The sequence below is a fragment of the Dipodomys ordii genome, unplaced genomic scaffold (genome assembly GCF_000151885.1).
Source record: "Dipodomys ordii isolate 6190 unplaced genomic scaffold, Dord_2.0 Scaffold11, whole genome shotgun sequence".
Classification (NCBI taxonomy): domain Eukaryota; kingdom Metazoa; phylum Chordata; class Mammalia; order Rodentia; family Heteromyidae; genus Dipodomys; species Dipodomys ordii.
Window position 1 is genome coordinate 16,586,180 of NW_012267227.1, and position 20,464 is coordinate 16,606,643.

The 20,464-nt window shown below is 51.4% G+C and overlaps 1 protein-coding gene across 1 annotated transcript in view; it reads left to right on the forward strand.

The window, feature by feature from the left end:
• Pla2g4e (phospholipase A2, group IVE) overlaps positions 1-20,464 on the forward strand; it is a 56,257-nt gene that overhangs the window by 16,732 nt on the left and 19,061 nt on the right. The window contains exon 2 of the mRNA XM_013009988.1: positions 18,010-18,082. Coding sequence (XP_012865442.1) covers positions 18,010-18,082 — 73 coding nt within the window. The remainder of the gene's footprint in view (positions 1-18,009; positions 18,083-20,464) is intronic.

Genomic DNA, 20,464 nt, shown 5'->3' on the forward strand with positions numbered 1-20,464 from the left:
AGTACCATAAAAAAATGGGGATAAGTCAACATTTTTGAGGATGCAGTATTTGCCCCTCAGGTGGGTTTCAAAGAGTAGAATTTCTTAGGCATAAATAATGTAGCTGGGTCTGGTAGCTCATGGCTGTAATCTCAGCTACTTAGGAGACTGAGATCTGAGGATTGAGGTTCAAAGTCAGCCCAGGCAGACAAATCTGAAAAACTGTTATCTCCAGTTAACCAGCAAAAAGCCAGAAGTGGAGCTGTGGCTCCATTGATGGAGCACCAGCCTTGAGTAGAAAACAAAACAAGCTAGAGTGGAAGGCCACTACTGGCGCACACACACACGAAAATTAGAAATAGGGGCTGGGAATGTGGCTCAGTGGTAGAGCGCTTGCCTAGCACACATGGAGCCCTGGCTTCAGTTCCTCAGTACCACATAAACAGAAAAAGCTGGAAGTGGAGCTGTGGTTCAAAGTGGTAGAGCGCTAGCCTTGAGTACAGAGAGGCTCAGGGACAGAGCCCAGGCCCTGAATTCAATCCCCAGGACTGGCAAAAAAAAGAAAAAAGAAATAGCTTGTAAAAAAAAAAAAAAATATATATATATATATATATATATAAAGAGATAATTATGCCATAGTTTGCAGATGTGGAAATGAGTGAAGCACATCTCTGTTAGTATGTGTGAATCTTACAAACATAATGAGTACATAGAAGAATCATGCTTGCAGCAGAATGTATCATATATCATTTATTGATCTTTTTGGGGAAGTGTTGGGATTGAACCTAGGTTTCATGCATGCTAGGCAAGTGCTGTATCCCTTGAGCCATACCCCTGGCCCTTTTATTTGTACTTTGGTTTTGAGATATAGGGTCTTACTAACTTTACTCAGGCTGGCCTTGAACTCACAATCCGTTTGTCTCCAGCTCCTGAGTAACTGGGATTACCAGGAGTGCACCTAGCTATAGATAGTTTTTTTTCCTTTGTTTTTTTTTTTTGGGGGGGGTGTTGGTCGGTCGTGGGCTGAACTCTGGGCCTGTCCCTCAGCTGTTCAGCTCAAGGCTAGCACTCTACCACTTAAGCCACAGCGCCACTTCTGGCTTTTTTCTGCTTATGTGGTGCTGAGGAATCGAACCCAGGGCCTCATGAATATGAGGCAAGCACTCTACCACTGAGCCAACTTCCCAGCCCTATAGATAGTTTTAAAGCATGCAAAAATAATACCCGACATAGCTTAGGAATGCTTACCTTTGTAGAAATGTGTTAAAGGAACTCGTGGGAACACTAGGTGTAAAGTCAGTTAGGGCGTCTCCATCAGAGATCCAGGCAAGCAATGAGGGAAGGTTTATTCACACAGGAGGCACCAGAGGCACTTTTTAAGCTGGCTAGTGGATTTATGGGTGTTCACTTGCGTGATCTGTATATGTTTTGCTTATCACAAACATTGCTTAACACTTTTTTTTAAAAGAAGGAATTCAGATTGGATGATAAGCTGGCTCTGTTTTTCCTGGATCAGAAAAGCATACTCTTTGCTTCTGAGTCCTCTCTCTCTCTCTTTCTCTCTCTCTCTCTCTCTCTTCCCAGCTCTTGGCTTCTTTAGGTGTGGTGGTCTATGTCTGTAATCCCTGCTATGCAGGAGACATAGATGGGAGGATCACTTTCTGAGACTTTTCTTGGGTAAAAAAAAAAAAAAGTAAGACCATTAAAAACAAACATGAAAGCAAAAAGGGTTGGAGGTATGGGTCACGTGGCAAAGCACCTGCCTAGCAAGTTCAAGGCCCTGAGTTCAAACACTAGTACTGAAAAAAAAAAAAAGTCATCCTGAAAGCCTAATTACTGGGATCAGTTGAGAAATTCTCGTAAAAAAATTGTGTCATTTATATATATATATATATATATTTATTTAATTAACACATAATTGTACATATTTATGAGGCAATTGTGAATTATTTTTCCCAATTAGCATAGGACACAACTTCATTTCCATTTCCTGGGGTTGCTCTCTGCTTCTTCCTTGGCTTCATTTCCCTGGCCTGCTCCATCTTGCCAGCCTTTTCTTTCTCTCAAGTCAGCTTTCCCTCTGGCAGAGGACAGCTGCCTGCCCACCCCCAGCAGGGGGCGGGGAGGTTCCCTCCCCAGCCCCGCCCCAGCTTGCCAGATGTTGGAATGGAGTGATTCACAAGCTGGTTGGCCCCATGACAGGGAGAGGCCTTCTCTGTGCTGGGGATTTCACAAAGGCAGGCAGGAATGTGTGAGCGGTGGGTGGGCATGTGACAGTGTTGACTTCAAGTTGGGGACCAGAGAGCAAAGGGGGACGACCCTTGAAATGAGGGGAGGAGTTATGGCAGAGAGAAGGACTTGGAAGAGTTCTTGATCCATCATCCCTAAAAGGGGGGTTCCTAAAGACAAAGCACAGACACGCTAGAAGAGGACAGGTCCAGTCTAAAAGCTTCGGATAGCCCTGTCTCCCCGCTGACCCTCCTGCCGTCCACCAAACCCAGACATACAGCTCCCTCAGCCACAGGTGGCAGCGTACCTGAGCCTAAACCCGAATAAGCATAAGCCAATAGAAAATATCTTTTATGTCCTGTCCTGTAACTGGAAAGTTGAAGAGAGATGTGTGGGCTTCTGGTAGAGCTGGGTCCAATTTTCTCCTTTGCTCTACATCTCTCAAGTCTTTCGGACTGTCTTTCCACGTGGTGACAAAAATGACCTCCAGTGACTCACAGCTTACTCTTCCTTAGAGTTCATAATCTGCAGAAGAGAGGTTGATCATTCTCTGAACTGTCCTGCAGTCCCTAAAATAGAGGAAGAGGAAGAGTAGGAAGGAGAGGAGGAGGAGGAGGATGACTGATGGTTAACCAATCACTGAGCCTAAGGGCATGGGAAGCCGCCCAACAGGGCCCACCTGTGCGGGGCAGGAAAGCGCTCCTGTGATCCACACACCGTCAGCTCCCGCAGGAAGAGTGCTCCCCGAGCTGAGGAAAGGGGAGGGACTCCGGAAGGCAGTGCTCCCCTACCAGGATGCCCCACACATTCGGTCACCACTTCACCCTAGAACTGATAGCCACCCACCTCTGCCAGGTCAACAGGAAGCCGGCCCTACCCAGCCACTACCAGGAAGGCCAGGCGCCCTTTGTCCCAATGCCCTTTCCAGCGCTCCATCTATTTCAGGGCTCTCCAGGCCAGGAGCCCACCGTGAAGGGGCTGGCCGGGGCAGGGAGGGGGCTGGCGGCCAGCTAGGCCCGGGCCCTCCCCGCACACCTCCCCTCCCCTCTTGTGGCTGTGCCATATCAGCCTCTCTGCAAAGCGACAAAACCTTAAGAACAACTGCAGGGCGCAGAAAATCCCTAGGGTGTTTGACCTGGATCGGTTACAACCAGTCTCTCACTGGGAGACAGAAGGGGACACAGCCCGAGCCCCGTGTCTGGTTACTGGAATCCACAGTGTTTCCGTCAGTTTATCTCCCAGTGAGAGAATGGACATCTGCTCCCCCAAAGCCTGCACCCCAGGAGAGAGCAATAGCAATCCCTCCCAGGCCCACAAATAACATACACAACCCATACACAGACACACCCCATAACCTCACATACATATTAACATACAACACACACACATTGTGTGTGCAGTTGGGAGTTGCCAGCCCAGTTTCCATACCCATCAGCCCCTGCCCTCAGCCCTTCCAGGTGCCCTGGGCCCTCCCAGGCCTGACGCTGCCCTGCCCCATCTCCTGCCAGGCAGGAGGTTGACTGGAAGTGACTGTGAGCCAAATGGAGCCAGTGGGGAATCCTTGTGCTCTGCTGGAACTTGACGAGAACCAAACTTGGGAAAGACAGAGCAGAGGCGAGGGGTGACATTGTCTAAAACAGAAAATGACTCACTACCTGACCTAGGTAACTGTAACCACTCTGTACATCACCTTTATAATCACGGTAATAAAACTGAAAAAGAAAAAAAAGCACCATGAGTGGGGAAGATTAGAACCTTCTGACATGGTTCTTGGAGCTGTGGACTGTACTCAGACCAGCTGAATCATCGGGGCTGCGCTTTCTAGAACAGCTGGCTCACTTCCTCAGTGGAGTCTGGGGAGCTGCCCTGGCCTCCAATCTGCTTTCAGGAGACTTGGCAGAGCCCTGAGCTGAGCAAGAGTGAGGGCCGCCGGGCCCTGCCCCGGGAGAACCCAGGGATATGGGTTGGAGAAGGAAGCAAATGGGAGAAAGAGGAGGATGAGGGGGGAAGATGAGCAGAACGTGCGGGGAGGAAGGAGAGTGGAAAAGGGAGGAGCCGGTGAGCAAGGCCCTGGGCTGCTTCACATGCTCCTATGGATGGTGGCCCTATACTAAATCAACCTGATCTCGCTACTTCACTCCTGGGTGTTTTTGGCCAAGCCACTGGAAGGTTATCTTACATAAGAGCCCTGTGGTGAAGGCCTCGAGTAACTTTATTCATGATTGTGGAAACATTGGAAGCAATCTTGCCTTTCCTCTGGTGCATAAACTGGAAGATTCTAGTGATGAAAAAGAATGAACTGATACTCAACAGCAACATGGTTGAATCTCACAAGCCTTGTGTGAACCCCTACAAAAGGAGCATCCAATCTGCACTAACAGGGTAAATGCGTCCTAATTAGAGGCCCCAGTGAAGCAGGACTCTGCTTTGGTAGAAGGGGTAGCCAGAGGTGAACTGAAGAAATGCGCATGTCTGCCAGCCAAGCCTCCCCTCTGACACCTAGGGTCTCTGCTCTGGATTCTTCCACAGCTCTTATCAGCCCTGTCCCCTTGGGGCTAGATGACAACTAGAAAAACTGAGGCAGAGTCTACCCCATGGATGGATCCTCTGAAGATCCTCCATCTGCCCAGTAGAAGCTGACAGCTTGAGACCCAGAGACCATCCATGCAATTGGAAGAAAGGCGTTTGTCCCAGGACCATTTGCAAACTACAACTTGCCCCCAAAAAGCCACACTAGCCGGTGAAGGAGGCAGGCCTGCCTTCAAGCTCACCAGCCCACAGCGCCACTTCCCCGTCACCTGTCCCCGCGGAGGAGAACTTCCTCTTTCTTAAACACTCCACTCAAAAACCTCCCATGAGGACCAGACAGGGAATGTGGCTTAGTGCCACTGTCCTGGACTAGCACTAGGTTCAACTCCATGGTACCACATATAAATATAGTTAATAGAAGGAAAATAAAACTTAAAAAAAAAACCCTCCTGTGGGCCACACTGTGGACATGAAAAGACACACCTGCTGCAGAGTCTCCAATCGCCTTTCTCAAATTCTGTATCTCTGCTGATGCCACATCCAACAATGACAATAACAACAACAACAAAGGCCTTTCCCCTCTTCTCTGGGCCCCTCCCCTTCCTTCAAGGTCAAGTTCATATTTTCCCACCTCCAGAAATCCTTTGTTGTTGTTGTTGGTTGTGGGGCTTGAACTCTGGGCCTGGGTGTTGTCCCTGAGCTCTTCAGCTCAAGTCAAGCACTCTGCCACTTGAGCCACAGAGCTACTTCTGGCTTTCTGGTGGTTAATTGGAGATAAGAGTCTCATGGACTTTCCTGCCTGGGCTGGCTTTGAACCATGTTCCTCAGATCTCAGCCTCCTGAGCAGCTAAGATTACAGGTGGTGAGCCACCAGCGCCTGGCAGGAATCCCCTTCTGACCTTCCCAACCACGAGTGGCTACCATCTCTGAGCAGCTCATCTTAATCTCTCTCCTCATGGTGACAGAGACCCATGACCATTTGCATGATGTACATGAGAGGTCCCTGGGCAGACACAAGGTCTCTGTGTCTCGGCTTTAACTGTGGCTCACCCCACCTCACCGTGAATCAACCTCTAGGGCCCAGCCATGGGCATCCACATGCCCATGTCTCTGTCATGAACACCAGCTTCTGATATAGGGACTATGAAGTCTCCTGTTGTGACAGATGGACAAACTCAGACTCAGAGAGACAGACTTGCTCAAGGTCATGCAGCTTATATGTATCAGAGCCCAGACCCCTTATCACTGTCTGTGCATGCGCAGTAACCTCTGAGTCAGGGACAATGTCACCCTCACCGAGGACACTGACAGCAAAGAACACACTCCATGTACAAAAGGCCGTGAGCCAGAGGGGAACAAGGCAAGCTACCTCGTTGAAAATAGATCATACGTGTGCTTGGTTTGTGTGTGTGTATGTGTGTGCGCGTGCGTGCATGCATGTGTGCTGGTAGTGTGACTTGAATTCAAGAGCTCTTATTTGGCTTTTTCACTCAAGATTGGCACTTTACCACTCGAGCCATACCTTTACTTCTAGGTTTTGTTGGTTAATTAGACACAAGAGTCTCATGGACTTACTTTTCCCCTGGCTGGCTTCGAGATCCTCAGATCTCAGCCTCCTGATTGGAATTACAGACATGAGCCACCAGCACCACAAGTTTTAGGAGCAGAGACTTCCTGTGGTTGACAGATCCTGAGCTATGTGGGTGCAGGTACTTCGCGAGTGCTCAGCGCTGAGCTGGCTCTTCACATTTTGTTATGAAAACAAAAAAGATTAGGAAATATTTGTGAGGCCGATGCATGGGTGACACAAACTATAAACCTGCTGGCATGAAGGCCCTTGTTCTATTTCTATTTATTTTTGTATCTTCCTGTCTTGAAACACTCAAGTCTTGATAACTAGAAATTTTGATTAACTTGGATGATGGATATTTTAAAATCTCACGTGACCCAGAGAGACACTGATGCTCGTTTTACTTTGTATTTTGAAGATCGTAGTTAATCGTTGTGTCTGTTAGGAAATTACATCTGACCTCTCCTGGAGAAAGCCTTTAAGAAACACCAAGCCAACTCTCAGATGCCCAGGACAGTGGCTTCTGCCCCTCCTCGGTGCAGCGTGCGATGGGTTCAGCCAGAAGCCTGCGGGCCACACTCACTTCCCTCTCGGTGGTTACTACCTTATTAGCCTTGAGCCAGGTATCTATCTTCTGTCTGACTTAATTCTTCTTTAAAATGAGGTAATCTTAGTATCTATTTCACAGGCAGTATAAAACATTAGCCCAACCCTGTCACTTTATAAACATTCAATAAGTCGGAGCCACTTTGTCTTGTTGATATTTGAATGACATTCCGGTAAGTGAATGTGCCAGAACTAATTTTACCACTCCTTGATTGATGGGCGTGAGATGTTTCTAGTGGATGAACCAGACAAACCATGTGCAAGCCCTGGAAAGGGTTACGGTCTGATAGAAAGAAGAGAGAGAAAAAAGAACAAATGAATAAATGACATCATCCAAGATGCCATACATTAAACTAATAACCAGAACAAGAGAGAGGCAGGCAGTGAACAGAGGCACATGCTAGGGACGTTGGAATAGAGCCACAGTGGGTGAGAAAGAGCCAGGTCTGGACACAACGAGCTCTCCACTCAGTCTAGGGATTCGCAAGCACAGAATCCTGATATGAGAAAGAACTTGGCACAATCAGAGCATGGAGGAAGGCTGAGTGGCTGGAACTGAGGATTAATGGAAGGAGAATGAACTTAAGCAGCAAAGCACGTAAGACCGCAGAGCCACAGCAAGATGTCTAGAATGTGCAGAAGTTGAGGCCAGGTGATAATCAAAGCGATCATGTGATCTAGCTTGTTTGTAGATTGCCTCTTGATTTTCTGTGTGTGTGTGTGTGTGTGTGTGTGTGTGTGTGTGTGTGCGCGCGCGCGCGCATGCGCGCGCGCCAGTCCTGAGATTTGAACTCAAGGCCTGGGCTCTGTTCCTGAGCTCTTTTGCTCAGAGCTAGTGCTCTACCACTTCGAGCCACAGCACCACTTCCGCTTTTGTGGTGGATAATTGGAGATTAAGAGTCTCACGGACTTTCCTGCCTAGGCTGGCTTTGAACCACGATCTCAGATCTCAGCCTCCTGAGTGGCTATGATTACAGATGTAAACCACCAGCTCCCAACTGCCTTCACCTCTTCCTATGGTCTTTGAGACTCTTCTTCTGAGCTGTCTGTGCCCATGCTGGCTACTTTGTGGAGACTCACTGTGCCCAAGCAGTAACAGTCTCTTTTTCTGAGTAACTCCATGGTGTCTCTGCCCATATGATCACCTGTCTTTATCCAGCATTCACATCATCTGCAGTAACTCTCATTCATTGCTTTAGTTTTCATTTCCCAGTGTTGGTCTCTTTATAATGCATCAGTGTGTGTGTGTGTGTGTGTATGTGTGTGTGTGTGTATGTGTGTGTGTTTTGTCGGTCGGGGGCCTGAACTCTGGGCCTGGGAACTGTCCCTCAGCTCTTTAGCTCAACGCTAGTGCTCTACCACTTGAGCCACAGTGCCACTTCTGCCTTTTTCTGCTTATGTGGTATTGAGGAATCGAACCCAGGGCCTCATGCATGCAAGGCAAACATTCTACCACTGAACCATCTTCCCAGCTTCTGTGTGTGTGTGTGTGTGTTGTCCAAGATTGGCACTCAAATTTGGTATCTGACATTTTCACTTCTAGGATGCTGTTCTACCACCTGAGTCATGCTTCCAAACTCATCCGCGGAAAGTTAGGAGGATGTCGTATTTTACTCTATTAAAAAAACAATCATGCCTGGCGCTGGTGGCTCACATTTGTAATCCTAGCTACTCAGAAGGCTGAGATCTGAGGATTGTGGTTCGAAGCCAGCCCAGGTACAAAAGTCTGTAAGACTCTTCTCTCCAGTTAGCACACACACACACACACACACACACACGCACACACACACATCATCGCAGCCACCGCCACCACCACCCACACACAGTGGGAAGTGGCGCTGTGGCTCAAGTGTCAGAGCAGTAGCCTTGAGGAAAAGAAGCTCAGAGACAGCTCTCCGGACCAGCACCCAAAAACAAAAACAAATACTTGGCCCATGACATCTGTTGGACAACACCAAAACAAAGAAGCAAACAAATCCTTCTCTTCTGTTCAAAGGTTACAGTTTCCTGCTTTGTCTCTCATTGACTTTCTGGTTCTTCCCATATGTCAATCTCAGTTGCAGCCCAGCTTTTTATGTAGCCTGAAGTGATGTGCCATTCTACTCTGAGTACTTGATCGATTTTCCATGTCATTTGTTAAGCTGTTCTTTTACCTTTAATCTGCAGAGGCAATTTTACCATCTACTTTGTTCTTGAAGTGGCAAGGGTTGGCCCCTAATCCGTGTCTTTGCTCGTCCTGGCTCTGTTCTTGTGCCAACAACATATTGTTTGCCCTCCAGTGGCTTTGTGGTTTATCTTAGGGTCCATGGAGCAGGCCCCTCCCTTCTTCTGATATTGTTATGGAGGATTTTGCTATCCAAGTATATTTCCTAAGAGAGGAAATTGAAGATGTGCTTTGGTGGTTGACTTGTGCTTATAGCTTCTTTTGCCTCCTGGAGTGTTTAAGCTTCTATTTGAAACCAGGCGAGATTTCTTTGGTGGCTTCTAGGTTTGAACTTGATTTAAGAAGGTCCTACTCATCCCAGTATTATATGTAACTCTTTGCTAATATTTTACTTGAAATCATATATAGGGATTTTTTTTCAGTCATGGGGCTTGAACTCTGGGCTTGGGTACTGTCCTTGCGCTCTTCAGCTGAAGGTGAACATTCTACCACTTGAGCCACAGCGCCACTTCCAGTTTTCTAGTGGTTTATTGGAGATAAGAGTTTCACAGACTTTCCTGCCTGGGCTGGCTTTGAACCATGATCCTCAGATCTCAGCCTCCTGAGTAGCTAGGATTATAGGCGTGAGCCATGGGCGCCTGGCTCAAATATAGGGATTTTTAAAAAATATTCAAACATACATATTTGTATTCTAGCTTATTTTAGAATTTTAAGAAAGCAATTAGTAATTATCTGACATTAGGATCACTGTAACGTAAATTTGATTCAATGTAAAGTATCAGTGGAGGGCATTAGGGATTTTTCTTGAAGGGGGGTATTGCTGTTACTTGTGTGTTTGATTATTCCAGCATCTCCCTATTTCTGTGGCTGGTCTGGAACTCTGGGTCCTCCTACCCTAGCCTCCCAAAGACTGAGAGTACAAATGTGCACCACCACACCCCAATTTAAAAACTCATTTGTGGTTTTAATGGTTAGATAGTTGATCTCTATTCATGGTTAAGACATTCTCTCTTGAGTTTTATTTTTGTGTAGTATCAAGTTTGGGACCTCACTCTATTTCAGATGGTAAGCAAGCTTTTCCAATAACGAATAGCCCAGCCTTTCAGCACTGATTGAAAAATGCTTCCTTTACCATACATTAAAATCCCAGACCGACCCAAGGGCTGCGTCTAGGCTATATTTTGTTGACAACAGAAGGTGCTGGAATCTAGAGGCTGTGGCACAAGTTGACACATTTAGTTGAGAGAGAGACAGAGGCGGAGAGTTACCAAGCTCTAGCAGGTGTGCAGATCCGCCAAGCCAGGTAGAGAGAAGCCGTGGGCGGTGGGGACAGGCCCTGAGCCTCTGGGGGGGGGCAAGGTCCCCCCCTGGCTTCTCTGGGGAGGGAGGCCAGCTGAGCTGCTGCAAGAGAAATGTTCATCTCGAGACCGAGAGGCGGCTTGGATTCCTCATTGTGCTCAGCATGGCTGTGCCCCGGTGGGACCATGCCTGGTTCTTCTCACCTCCCAGCCTCCCTCCTCCCCCCTAGGATCCTCAGTTTCCCCTGTGCCAGTGAGCTTCACACTGGACACGTGGCTGGTGGGTGTAGCCCTCCTCTCCCCTCACAAGGAGGACTTCGGTGGTCTCCACCCACAGCCCTGCACACTGCCCCCCACAGGCGGTGCCCAGGGAGGCAGAAAGCAGGCAGGAAATGCTTTCTGGCAGGCCTGCCCCTTCCGTCCTGGAGAGTTGCAAGGTTGCATCTTGGCGGAGGTTCTGGAGAATATGGAGGAAGAAACTGCTCCACCGCCCCTAGCCTCCTAGTCAGCTGATCTAAGCCAACTCCGGTGAGTAAGTTGAGGCCCTGCACTTAAGGAGAACATAGTGAAGAAATTTCCAGAATGGACCTCCCATTCTGTCACCATGCCCCCACTCCTACTTCTAATCCTCCCTCTCCATCCTACGCGGTTCCCTACTCACCTCCTAAATGGATTCCCATTGCCACACCAGTCAACCTTCTCTTCTTAAAGTTTGGTCATGTCACTTTCCTGCTCAGAAATGATAGATGGGCCGGGTCTGGTGTTGCATGCCTATAATCCCAACACCTGGGATGCTGAGGCAGGAGAATCTCCAGTGTGAGGCCAGTCTGGGCAGTGAAGAGACACCTCCCAGAAACAAACAGAAAACCATCCTGTCTGTCCATTACCTAGAGACCAAGCCAGAATTTAAGCCTGGCCTTGGAGAGTTCTATATAAATCCTTCACATCTGGTAAGACCTATAGTTTTAGGGTTTTTTTGGAGGGGGTTATTTGTTTTGTTTTACACAACTAAGATGCTACAGAAAGAAGTGACCAGCCAGGTGTAGGTGGCTCACACCTGTAATCCTAGCTACTCAGGAGCTGAGATCTGAGGATCACAGTTCAAAGCCAGCCCAGGCAGGAAAGTCCATGAGACTCTTACCTTCAATTAATCACCAGAAAAATCAAAGAGGCGCTGTGGCTCAAGTGGTAGAGTGCTTGCCTTGAGCTGAAGAGCTGAGGGACAGCGCCCAGGCCTGGAGTTCAAGCCCCATGACCGACTGGGAAAAAAAAAAAGTGACCAGCACTCTGTCTGTCCACACTGGTTCCTCCACGAAGCTTGCCTTCTCTCGGCCCAACTTCCCCACCTCCTGTCTCCTCTCCCTACCCAAGCACCAGGCAATTTGCATCCCTAAGCATCCCCTGCTTTCTGACTTCTTGCTACCTCCATGAAGCCCTCCCGGAGGCCATTCTTTCACTCTCCAGCTGGGGGTCCCTTCTCCATTTTCTCTGCTCCCCAAGTCACTTCTCAGTTGGGTGACAGATCCCAACATGCCACCAACTTCCCGAATGTAAATGATGTTACGTTAATCCTCCTGGAATACCTGTCACTGTAGGGAGACTCAGACCTCAGAGCACTTCAACGCATTTGACTCCCCAGCTGGACTTTTAGCAACTCCAGGCTTGAGATTTCTGATCTTGGTAGCGAGTACACAGCAAGTGCTTCCTAAGTGCACGAACTATGTTGGATTAGCAGAGGCTGTGGAGGAGGGTAGGTGCTACATTTGTGTCCTTGGCAGTGGAGTGGATGGCAGGGCAGGAGGGACGCATTGAGGGCCGCCGCTCCTCCCTCTCTAGAGGGCCAGGTGCAGATGGGAACTCCGCTCCCATCTGTCCCGTGTTCATGTTTAGATCTCACCCACTGCTCTATAAGATCATTCCTATCTATGGGCCAGAAAAGCCGGTTGTGAGGCCTCAGGCAGAGTTCAGGCAGGAAACTCCTAGAGTCCAGCAGCCCAACAGGCAGAGCCGTTCGGCCTGTCAGACCCCTGCGCCAGCCAACCCCAGGCAGAGATAAGGATCACCAGGGAGGGGCTGATGGTGCGTCCTCCACGAGGCTGGGGACCGGCGGGGACTGGGCACCCCCACCTCCACCCAGCCCCACCCCATGTGGCCTCTTCTCAGCAAGGCTGGGGTGATTATTTCCTTTCTTCCCCCTCACACAGGGACCCCCCCAATCCTGAGCCCAGCCTTTCATGGGATCCCTGCCCCCAGCCTCTAGATTGTCCAGGAGCCTTGGGGGCTGAGGTGGACATGGGAGGGAGGATGCCATCTCCTAGAGGGGCATCTGTTAGTCACGACCAGCACGAGCTGGAGAGCTGGGGGCTTCCTTCCATCAGCTTGGCAACCCTAAAGTCACAGTGTCCAGCATCTTCTTCTTGCCATCCCGGGTCCTCATCTGACCTGGCCACCGGGCAGCTAGGTTACAGGCTGCCGACGCCCGAGGGCCAGCTCCTCTGCCGGCCTCTACGTTTCTAAGACCGAGGGACCTCGGCTCGGGCACCCCATCCTTCTGCCCACCGTGGCCACTCCCTGGGCCATCCCACTGCCCACAGGCATCGGGAGGGCGGGGCTCTGAGTCAGAGTATAAGTTCCTGATCTTGCCACCCAGCTGGAGAGCCGCCACGATGCTCCCGAGGCAGATGCCCGCTTGGGTCTCCCACTCCCTGACAGAGCCGTGCGAAGCAGAAGATGACGGGTGCTTGGCCGCCTGTGCCTTGAAGGTGAGGGTCCGGTGCTGGAGGTAGAGGTGGGCAGGAAGCGGAGGGTGGGGAGCCGGGGGCTGAGGGTAGGAGATGAAGCCTAGGAATGGCTGGCGGGTATTGTATATTCCAGAAACCTTGGCTCAGAATCCTCTACCTAGCACTTGAGGGAAATACTTCAGTCTAGGCCCGGAGTCCTGGCCCGGAGTCCTGGGCGGATGGCCAGCGGCGAGTTTCCACCGGTACCACAGGGCTCCATGCGGTGGCTCAGGGCCGTCCTAAAGCCAGGCCCGCCCCCAGGATAGACAGTGCTCAGAGGAGCTGTCCTGGATGTACTAAAGCTCCATGCTCTGTGTGTGTGTGTGTGTGTGTGTGTGTGTGTGTGTGTGTGTGTGTGTGTGTGTATGTGTGTGTAGAATTGATGACATCATCAAGTCAGTTGCCATCAGCCACAAAGCTGTGCCCCCAGGTTGGTGGTAGAGGCCCTTGGATCCAACCAATCCCTCCCAGCCTCGCAGGGAGACCCGCTGGGCTGTGGATCTGCCAGGGCACCTGTCTGGGCATAGATGCGCCACGGGGAGGATTGTCAGCTAGCTCCTCGGGGGCAGCAACTTCCTCCGCATTACCTTCCTGCCGCCCCTGCCCTGTCCTCACCAAACCGCTGTGGGAGCCGGTGAAGCCCTGCGGGGTGTCTCATCGCTTTAGAGGGGGGAGATGGAGACCCTGGTGAATCTCCCCGGGAGGGGGGGGGGACGTGGGAGGGTGCTCTCCACTGCACGTGACCGGTGGCTCTCAGCCCTGGCCGGACACGCACTGCCTCCCGGCTGACCCACAGGCCTCCACCGGTTGACACTTGTTCCTCTTGCCTATCCAGCCTGGTAGAACTTGCAGAATCTGGAGCCAGGACAGAAGTGCCACTGCAGCGGGGGGGTGGGGGGAGGCAGAGCAGCTGAGACCCGAGGGCTCAGAGTGTGGCCCCCAAGGCTCCTCCTAGTCAAGCTGCTTGTTGTGCCTCTCAGGCTCTGGAGCGTCTGAACTCAGTATTAGGAATCCCTGCCAGGGCTGGGAAGGTGGCTCAGTGGTAGAGCGCTTGCCTTGCATGCCTGAGGCCCTGGGTTCCATTCCTCAGCACCACAGAAGCAAAAAGAAAAAAGCTGGAAGTGGCGCTGTGACTCAAGTGGTAGAGCGCTCACCTTGAGCTGAAGAGCTGAGGGACAGTGCCCAAGCCCAGAGTTCAGGTCCCATGACCAGACCCAGAAAAAAAGGAATCCCTGCCATACCTCCCCACCCCGTGTGGATGACAAGAAGGAAGGAAGGCAGCCACAACAGGCCCCTCCTGGGTGTGATCTGTAGTCTGGGATATTGCTTCGACTGGCTGGGACCTATGTTGGGGTCCCAAATATTCCCTTCCCAATAGTTGCCTTTAGGGAGGGCTGATCTGAGCTCTGATCCAGTGCTGCAGGGGCCCCGATGGCTACACCCAGCTCTGGGGTGAGGAAAAGCCTCCCTGAGCCTGTCCTGAGATGCCCAGGGAAGGGAACATCGTAAGACATTACGATGTCCAGGCCTGGTGGGATTGTTTGGGGAGGGGATGCGTACTGTGTATGACCCTGAGATCCAGCACTTCTGAAACCTGGTCAGACCCGGGAAACCCATCTGTAACCTAACATTCTTTGGGCTGATTTATGGCAACAACTGGACCCTTGGGCCTTGGGAGAACCAGGCTTGGGAGCTAGCTCTGCCACTAACCAGTCTGGTGTAGTGGCTTGGAGCAGGCTCTCATTCTGAGTCGTTGTCTGTGGTGAGGTTGGTTTCCAGGTGAATGGGAAGGTGGGGACGTGGGTCTGGCTCTGTAGGAGACACCATCTCCCCAGCCTGCGTGCGTTCCTCTGTCCTCCCCTCAGGCTGGCTGAGGCTCAGCTACGAGCCTGCGGGATGCACCCGCTGCAGGGGCCAGCACGCCAGATCATGAACTTGGTTTGCCACATCCTCCAAAACTCATCCTATAAAATTAAGGGTGGGCAGAAACAGCCCTGGACTCCCCAACCTGCGTGCTAGCACTCTACCACTCGGAGCCACAGAGCCACTTCTGGGTTTTGGCGGTTAATTGGAGATAAGCGTCTCATGGGCTTTTCCTGCCCAGGCTGGCTTTGAACTGCGATCTTCAGATCTCAGCTTCCTGAGTAGCTAGGATTACAAGTGTGAGCCACAGGTGCCTGGCTCCCTGAACTTTGGATTTCAAACGCTGACTTGGATTCTACAATCTCACCGGTTTCTGGTTCCCATCCATATAATCATAGACCTGTGCTGTCTCTTTTTATTGTATCTATTAACTCCGCGCCATGAAGTTTTGGTCATCTCCAGCAGCACCACTTTCATAGGAGTTGAGCTGTTACATCAGGAGCAAAACGCCTCCATCCTTCCCAGGAAAGCAATGCTCCTCATGGCGGGTTCCTGTGATTCTGGGTATGGACACCCTGCTGTGTCTCTCAGCTCCCTTTCAGACTGTGTCTCACTGTCAGCCAAACTTGGGTCTCGCCTGAAAATTCCCGAGGTAGAAGGTAGAAAGTGAGGTCTGAGGCTCAAAATAGACCAGCAAGGAACCCTCTGGAGAAACTAGTAAATAGGAACTTCTCCAAGGCCCCAGTGGCTGTGATGCGTTCTGGATGCTCACAAAGCGATCGTGGAAAGAAATGTTGTTAGCGGGTCTGGCATGGTGTGGCTCACACGTGTAATCCCAGGAAAGAGATTGGGAGGATCGTGGTTTGAGACCAACCCTTGGGTAGTGTGGGCAGGGGGGTGTCTGAAAAACAACTAAAGCACAAAAGGACTAGGTACATGGCTCAAGTGGTAGAGGACCCGCCTAGCAAGCACAAAGTCTTGAGTTCAAAATCCAGTAGTTAGTAGAATATATATATATATATATATATATATATATATATATATATATAGTTAGAAATATAGTTAGTAGAAGCATGGCCAGTAGATGTTCTGGGGTTATTGGGGGGGCATCGAGAGAATTCAAATGAAAAGGAGGAAAACTGGTTGTAGGAGAAGACAACGAAGGTAGAGGCGGTGAGGGCAGCCTGTCTTCATCTTTGCCAAGGGTCACTTCAAGTTAGGTGCCCAGTGGTGACACACACAGGTTTGAGAGTCGGAGTCATATTCTCTTTGCTTCTAGTTGAGAGCCCCGAGTCCAGGACTTAGTCTCAGCTTCTCCACCTGAACATGGAGGCTACTGAGGGTGGCTGTGTGGGTGAGGGTAAGGAGCAAGCCAGATCCTCTGCGGGGAAGCTGTGACAGATGCACCGCAATACACCCTCCACAGACGCTCACTGATGTTGCCCCGTCGCATCGACTAGGGAGAGATGGTGGACCTCAGCAGGCATTAGGTTTGGATGACAGGAGAGGATGTTTCTGGAAAGCAGAAGTCCTTTGGTGAGGTTTTGAGGAACCTGTGGATGTTTCTTCCCTCTCAAAGCAGACGCTCGGGAGCTGGGCCGTAGGCAGCCGCTCTAGAGGCAGGGGAACGGCTGTGATGGCTGTGAGAGTCCTGGGGCCCTGGGATCAGAGCCCCGCAAAGCGCGGACAGATCCCCAAGGACAGACCTCTCCTCTGGTGAGGCCTTGGCCCGGCCTTGGGTGCTCTGAGGTGGGCCGCGGGACTTGAACCGCCGGGACTGTGTTCAAGCTAAACGTGCTTCCTGCCTCCTCACTAGGCCACGCCACCACCCTCTATGCCAGGAGACGGTGCCCAGGAAAGTGCTCACGATTCCATAGCTGACCTCACAGAAGGCACAGGACGGTGCGGTCGCCTCTTGCTGTGGTTTTGAGGCCGCCGTTGGGGGGAGAGGAGAGAAGAGACCCTGAGATTTCAGGTCTTTAGCTCAAGGACTGAAAACTTTCCCAGGGCCATCGTTCTATTGAAGCCCCAGAAAAGTCTGGAAGGACTAAAGGGTACTCAAGGGACTAGGAGAGTCCATCCGAATCCAGACCCAGGCTGGACCGTGGGGAGATTTCAGAGTCAGGCAGAGGAGCTTGTGGCCAGCTTGTCCTCCTGGGGAGGGCGGGGCCTGCCATGCTGGCGGGGCTCCCAGGAAGTGATGAGGGAAAGCAGAGGAGCAGGACAGCACCATCAGCACCAGCGGAGCCGGGCTCGGGGGTCACTCCCAGCCATGAGGTCAAAGCGTGGCGGGAGAGGCACAGGCTGAGCTCCAGCCCCCTGGGGTTAGCGCCAGCTACACAGACGCCTCCAGCAGGCCTCCGCCATCAAAGCAAGGACTACCTGAGCTTCTGCCATCAGGAAAAGAGGTTGCTACATGCTAGCCAAGACTTCACAAATACCAAGAGCAAAGCAACAAAGAGTCAGGAGGCGGATTGGCGACTAGGAAGGCTCTGGGGAAGGGGCCCGAGGGGCATGGGGTGAGGGGGGTGGAAAGGCTGTGGACAGAAGCTAAGCGTGGTGGGGGGTGAGCCTGAGGGTCCCAGTGAGCAAGTGTCCCTCCTCCTACGCACACTCCAATTGTCTCTTGAGCAAGCCGCCATCTTAAGTGGACGAGGGGAATTATCTTCTCTGTGTGGGGTGGGAATAAGAAGGTTTGCAATGAGGGAGAGCCCCCCCCCCCACTCAGGACCCACTTTGCACTTTCTGTGTCTAAGCATGCTTCAGGTGGTAAAGGTTGGAAGGTGTAAAATCAGACGTGGTCTTCATCTCCTACAGAACCTTCCAGAACCCACCAGGCAGGTGGGAAGGCAGATACTAGAGCAAACAGGGGTCGCATGGCTTGCAGGTGGCCGCACCGTGAATGGCAGGGAGGCCTGCGGGGTGGGAAGGTCTCCCCCGGGGACTGGCCTCGTGGGCCCTGAGTGAGCTCACTGTCCTCTCCACCCTCAGGAGGGCCGATCTCCGTGCCACGAGTTGACAGTGAGGGTCATCAGGATGAAAAACGTCCGGCAGGCTGACATAGGTGAGTCGCTTTCCCCTCGCCTTCCTTCCTTGTCAGCTTTGAGGTCTGGGTAGAGACCCTGGCTGGAGAAATGGTCTGGTGTGTGTGTGTGTGTGTGTGTGTGTGTGTAGACATGTATGTATATTCTCTGGTTGCATTGCACACTTTGTGGTTTATGTCCTCCCAAACTCCTCCTTCTTTTTCTTTTTTTAATCGGTCATGGGACTTGAACTCTGGGCATGGACGCTGTCCCTGAGCTCCTCAGCTTAAGGTGAGCACTCCACCACTCGAGCCACAGCTCCACTTCCAGTTTTCTGGTGATTTATTGGAAATAAGAGTCTCATGGACTTTCCTGCCTGGGTTGGCTTTGAACTGTGATCCTCAGATCTCAGCCTCCTGAGTAGGTACGATTACAGGCGTGAGCCACCGATGGCCGGCTCCAAACCCCCCACTGCAAGAGGCACCCCAGCCCTAGGAAGCCTGCAGTATATACCTGTATCTCTTCCCTCCACCGTCTCCCCCATCCTCTCCCCACACTGCATCCCCCATCTCCTGCTCCTCACTCTCCCCTTCTCACGCCTCTCCCCTCCTCTCCCCTCTCCTCTATTGTCCCCTCCCCCACTCTCTCCTTCCCACTTTCTCCTCCTTTCAGTGTCCATTTTCAACAGTAACACCAGCTTCCCGCATTCCTTGCTCTTGGGTGAGTTTAGGGGACATTGGGGTGAAGAAAGGGGACCAGTTGCCAGCCCTTTCCAGAGCTCCTTCACACGGAGCCCAAATCAGGCACTAGAGGCCATGCCAGAGCCCACGGCCCCAGTTCCGCGGCCTGGCATCCAGGGCCTGCCCTCTCCAGCTCCCGTGAGTGATCTCAAGAGCCAGCTCCCTGGGCAGGACTGTGGTCACCTTGCCTTCTCTGCCCACAACACAGTGGGTCCCTCACTTTGCTCCCTGTTGGACAGAGGTCACCCCTCCCCCTAGGAGCAAGCCCGGTTCCCACACTCCTTCCTCCGGGCCCTCCTGAGGTGTGTCTGTCCCAGCCGCTCGAGACACTCTGGTTGCACACTGCCTCTGCATGCCTGTACCTGTGTCTTCTCACCCACTAGGGTCCTTTCCTGTCTCTCCTCCCTGCCACGCCTGTCCCCCAGTGTCTGATGGGTGGTGTCTGGCTCTACCAGGCTCCTCTCTACCTTCCCCGCATTCCCTTCTGCGATACAGGCTGTTTCTGGGGTTCTCTTTGGGAACCCCTTGTTGTTTATGCTTTCCTTACTTCTCCCAGGTAACCCCAGGGCCCATACAGCATTGGAGGGGGCAGCCCGAGTCACATCGGGCCTGAACCCCACTATTGTCATGGGCTGGGCCATGTTGCTATCTTCCCTTGTACATTAGAGATAAGATGTCTCTCAGCTCCTGAGTCAATCATGCTTGAAATGGTCGCCCCTCCTAGATGGAATCAAATAAATAGCTCCCAAGTTTAGGCCTCAGACCTGCACCTTTTTTTTTTTTTAATTTAAGATTTTGGAAAGGGTGCCACCTGTCAGTGGCTCACGCCTGTAATCCTAGCAACTTAGGAGGCTGAGATCTGAGGATTGTGATTCAAAGCCAGCCCAGGCAGAAAAGACCATGAGACTCTTATTCCCAGTAAAATTGGAAGTGGTGCTGTGGCTCAAGTGGTAAAGCGCTAGCCTTGACCTGAAGAGCTGAGGGACAGCACCTAGACCGAGTTCAAGACCCACAACCGACAAAAAATAAAAATAAATAACTAAATAGATTTTGGAAAGGCTAACAACAATGAGTTTTCAGAAGTTCGGGGTTGACACCCTCTCCCAGAGCAAAGAGAACACTGGCCCAGGCCAGGGTCAGGGCAGGGAGACCATCAGACCAGAAACCTCCCAGCCATCAAGACTTGGATTCCTCTTGAGAAAGCAAATTATAACCTACATCAGAAGGGGCTGGGAAAGTAGTAGAGTGCTTGCCTCGCATGCATGAAGCCCTGGGTTCAATTCCTCAGTACCACATACACAGAAAAAGCTGGAAGTGGCACTGTGGCTCAAGTGGTAGAGGGCTAGCCTTGAGCAAAAGAAGCTCAGGGGAAGTGGCCAGGCCCTGAGTTCAAGCCCCATGACTAGCAAAAAAACAAAACTCCTTACATCAGCAGCCCAGGGGAAGCAGGAGGGGAGAGAATGTTCTGATCCGTGAAGATAATTGAGTCCTGTCTGCCACCCACAGTACAGGAAAGTGTTGTGTCATATGACCAAGCACTCTGTCAGTCTACAAGAAACAAGAATTGGAACCTGTCTGTGACTAGGAAATGCCCTCCTGGCCCTGCAATCTCAGATTGGCACACAAGCTTTGCCATTCTGTAGGCCAATGAGACTGGCACTCTCCTTGTACACAGCTAATGGA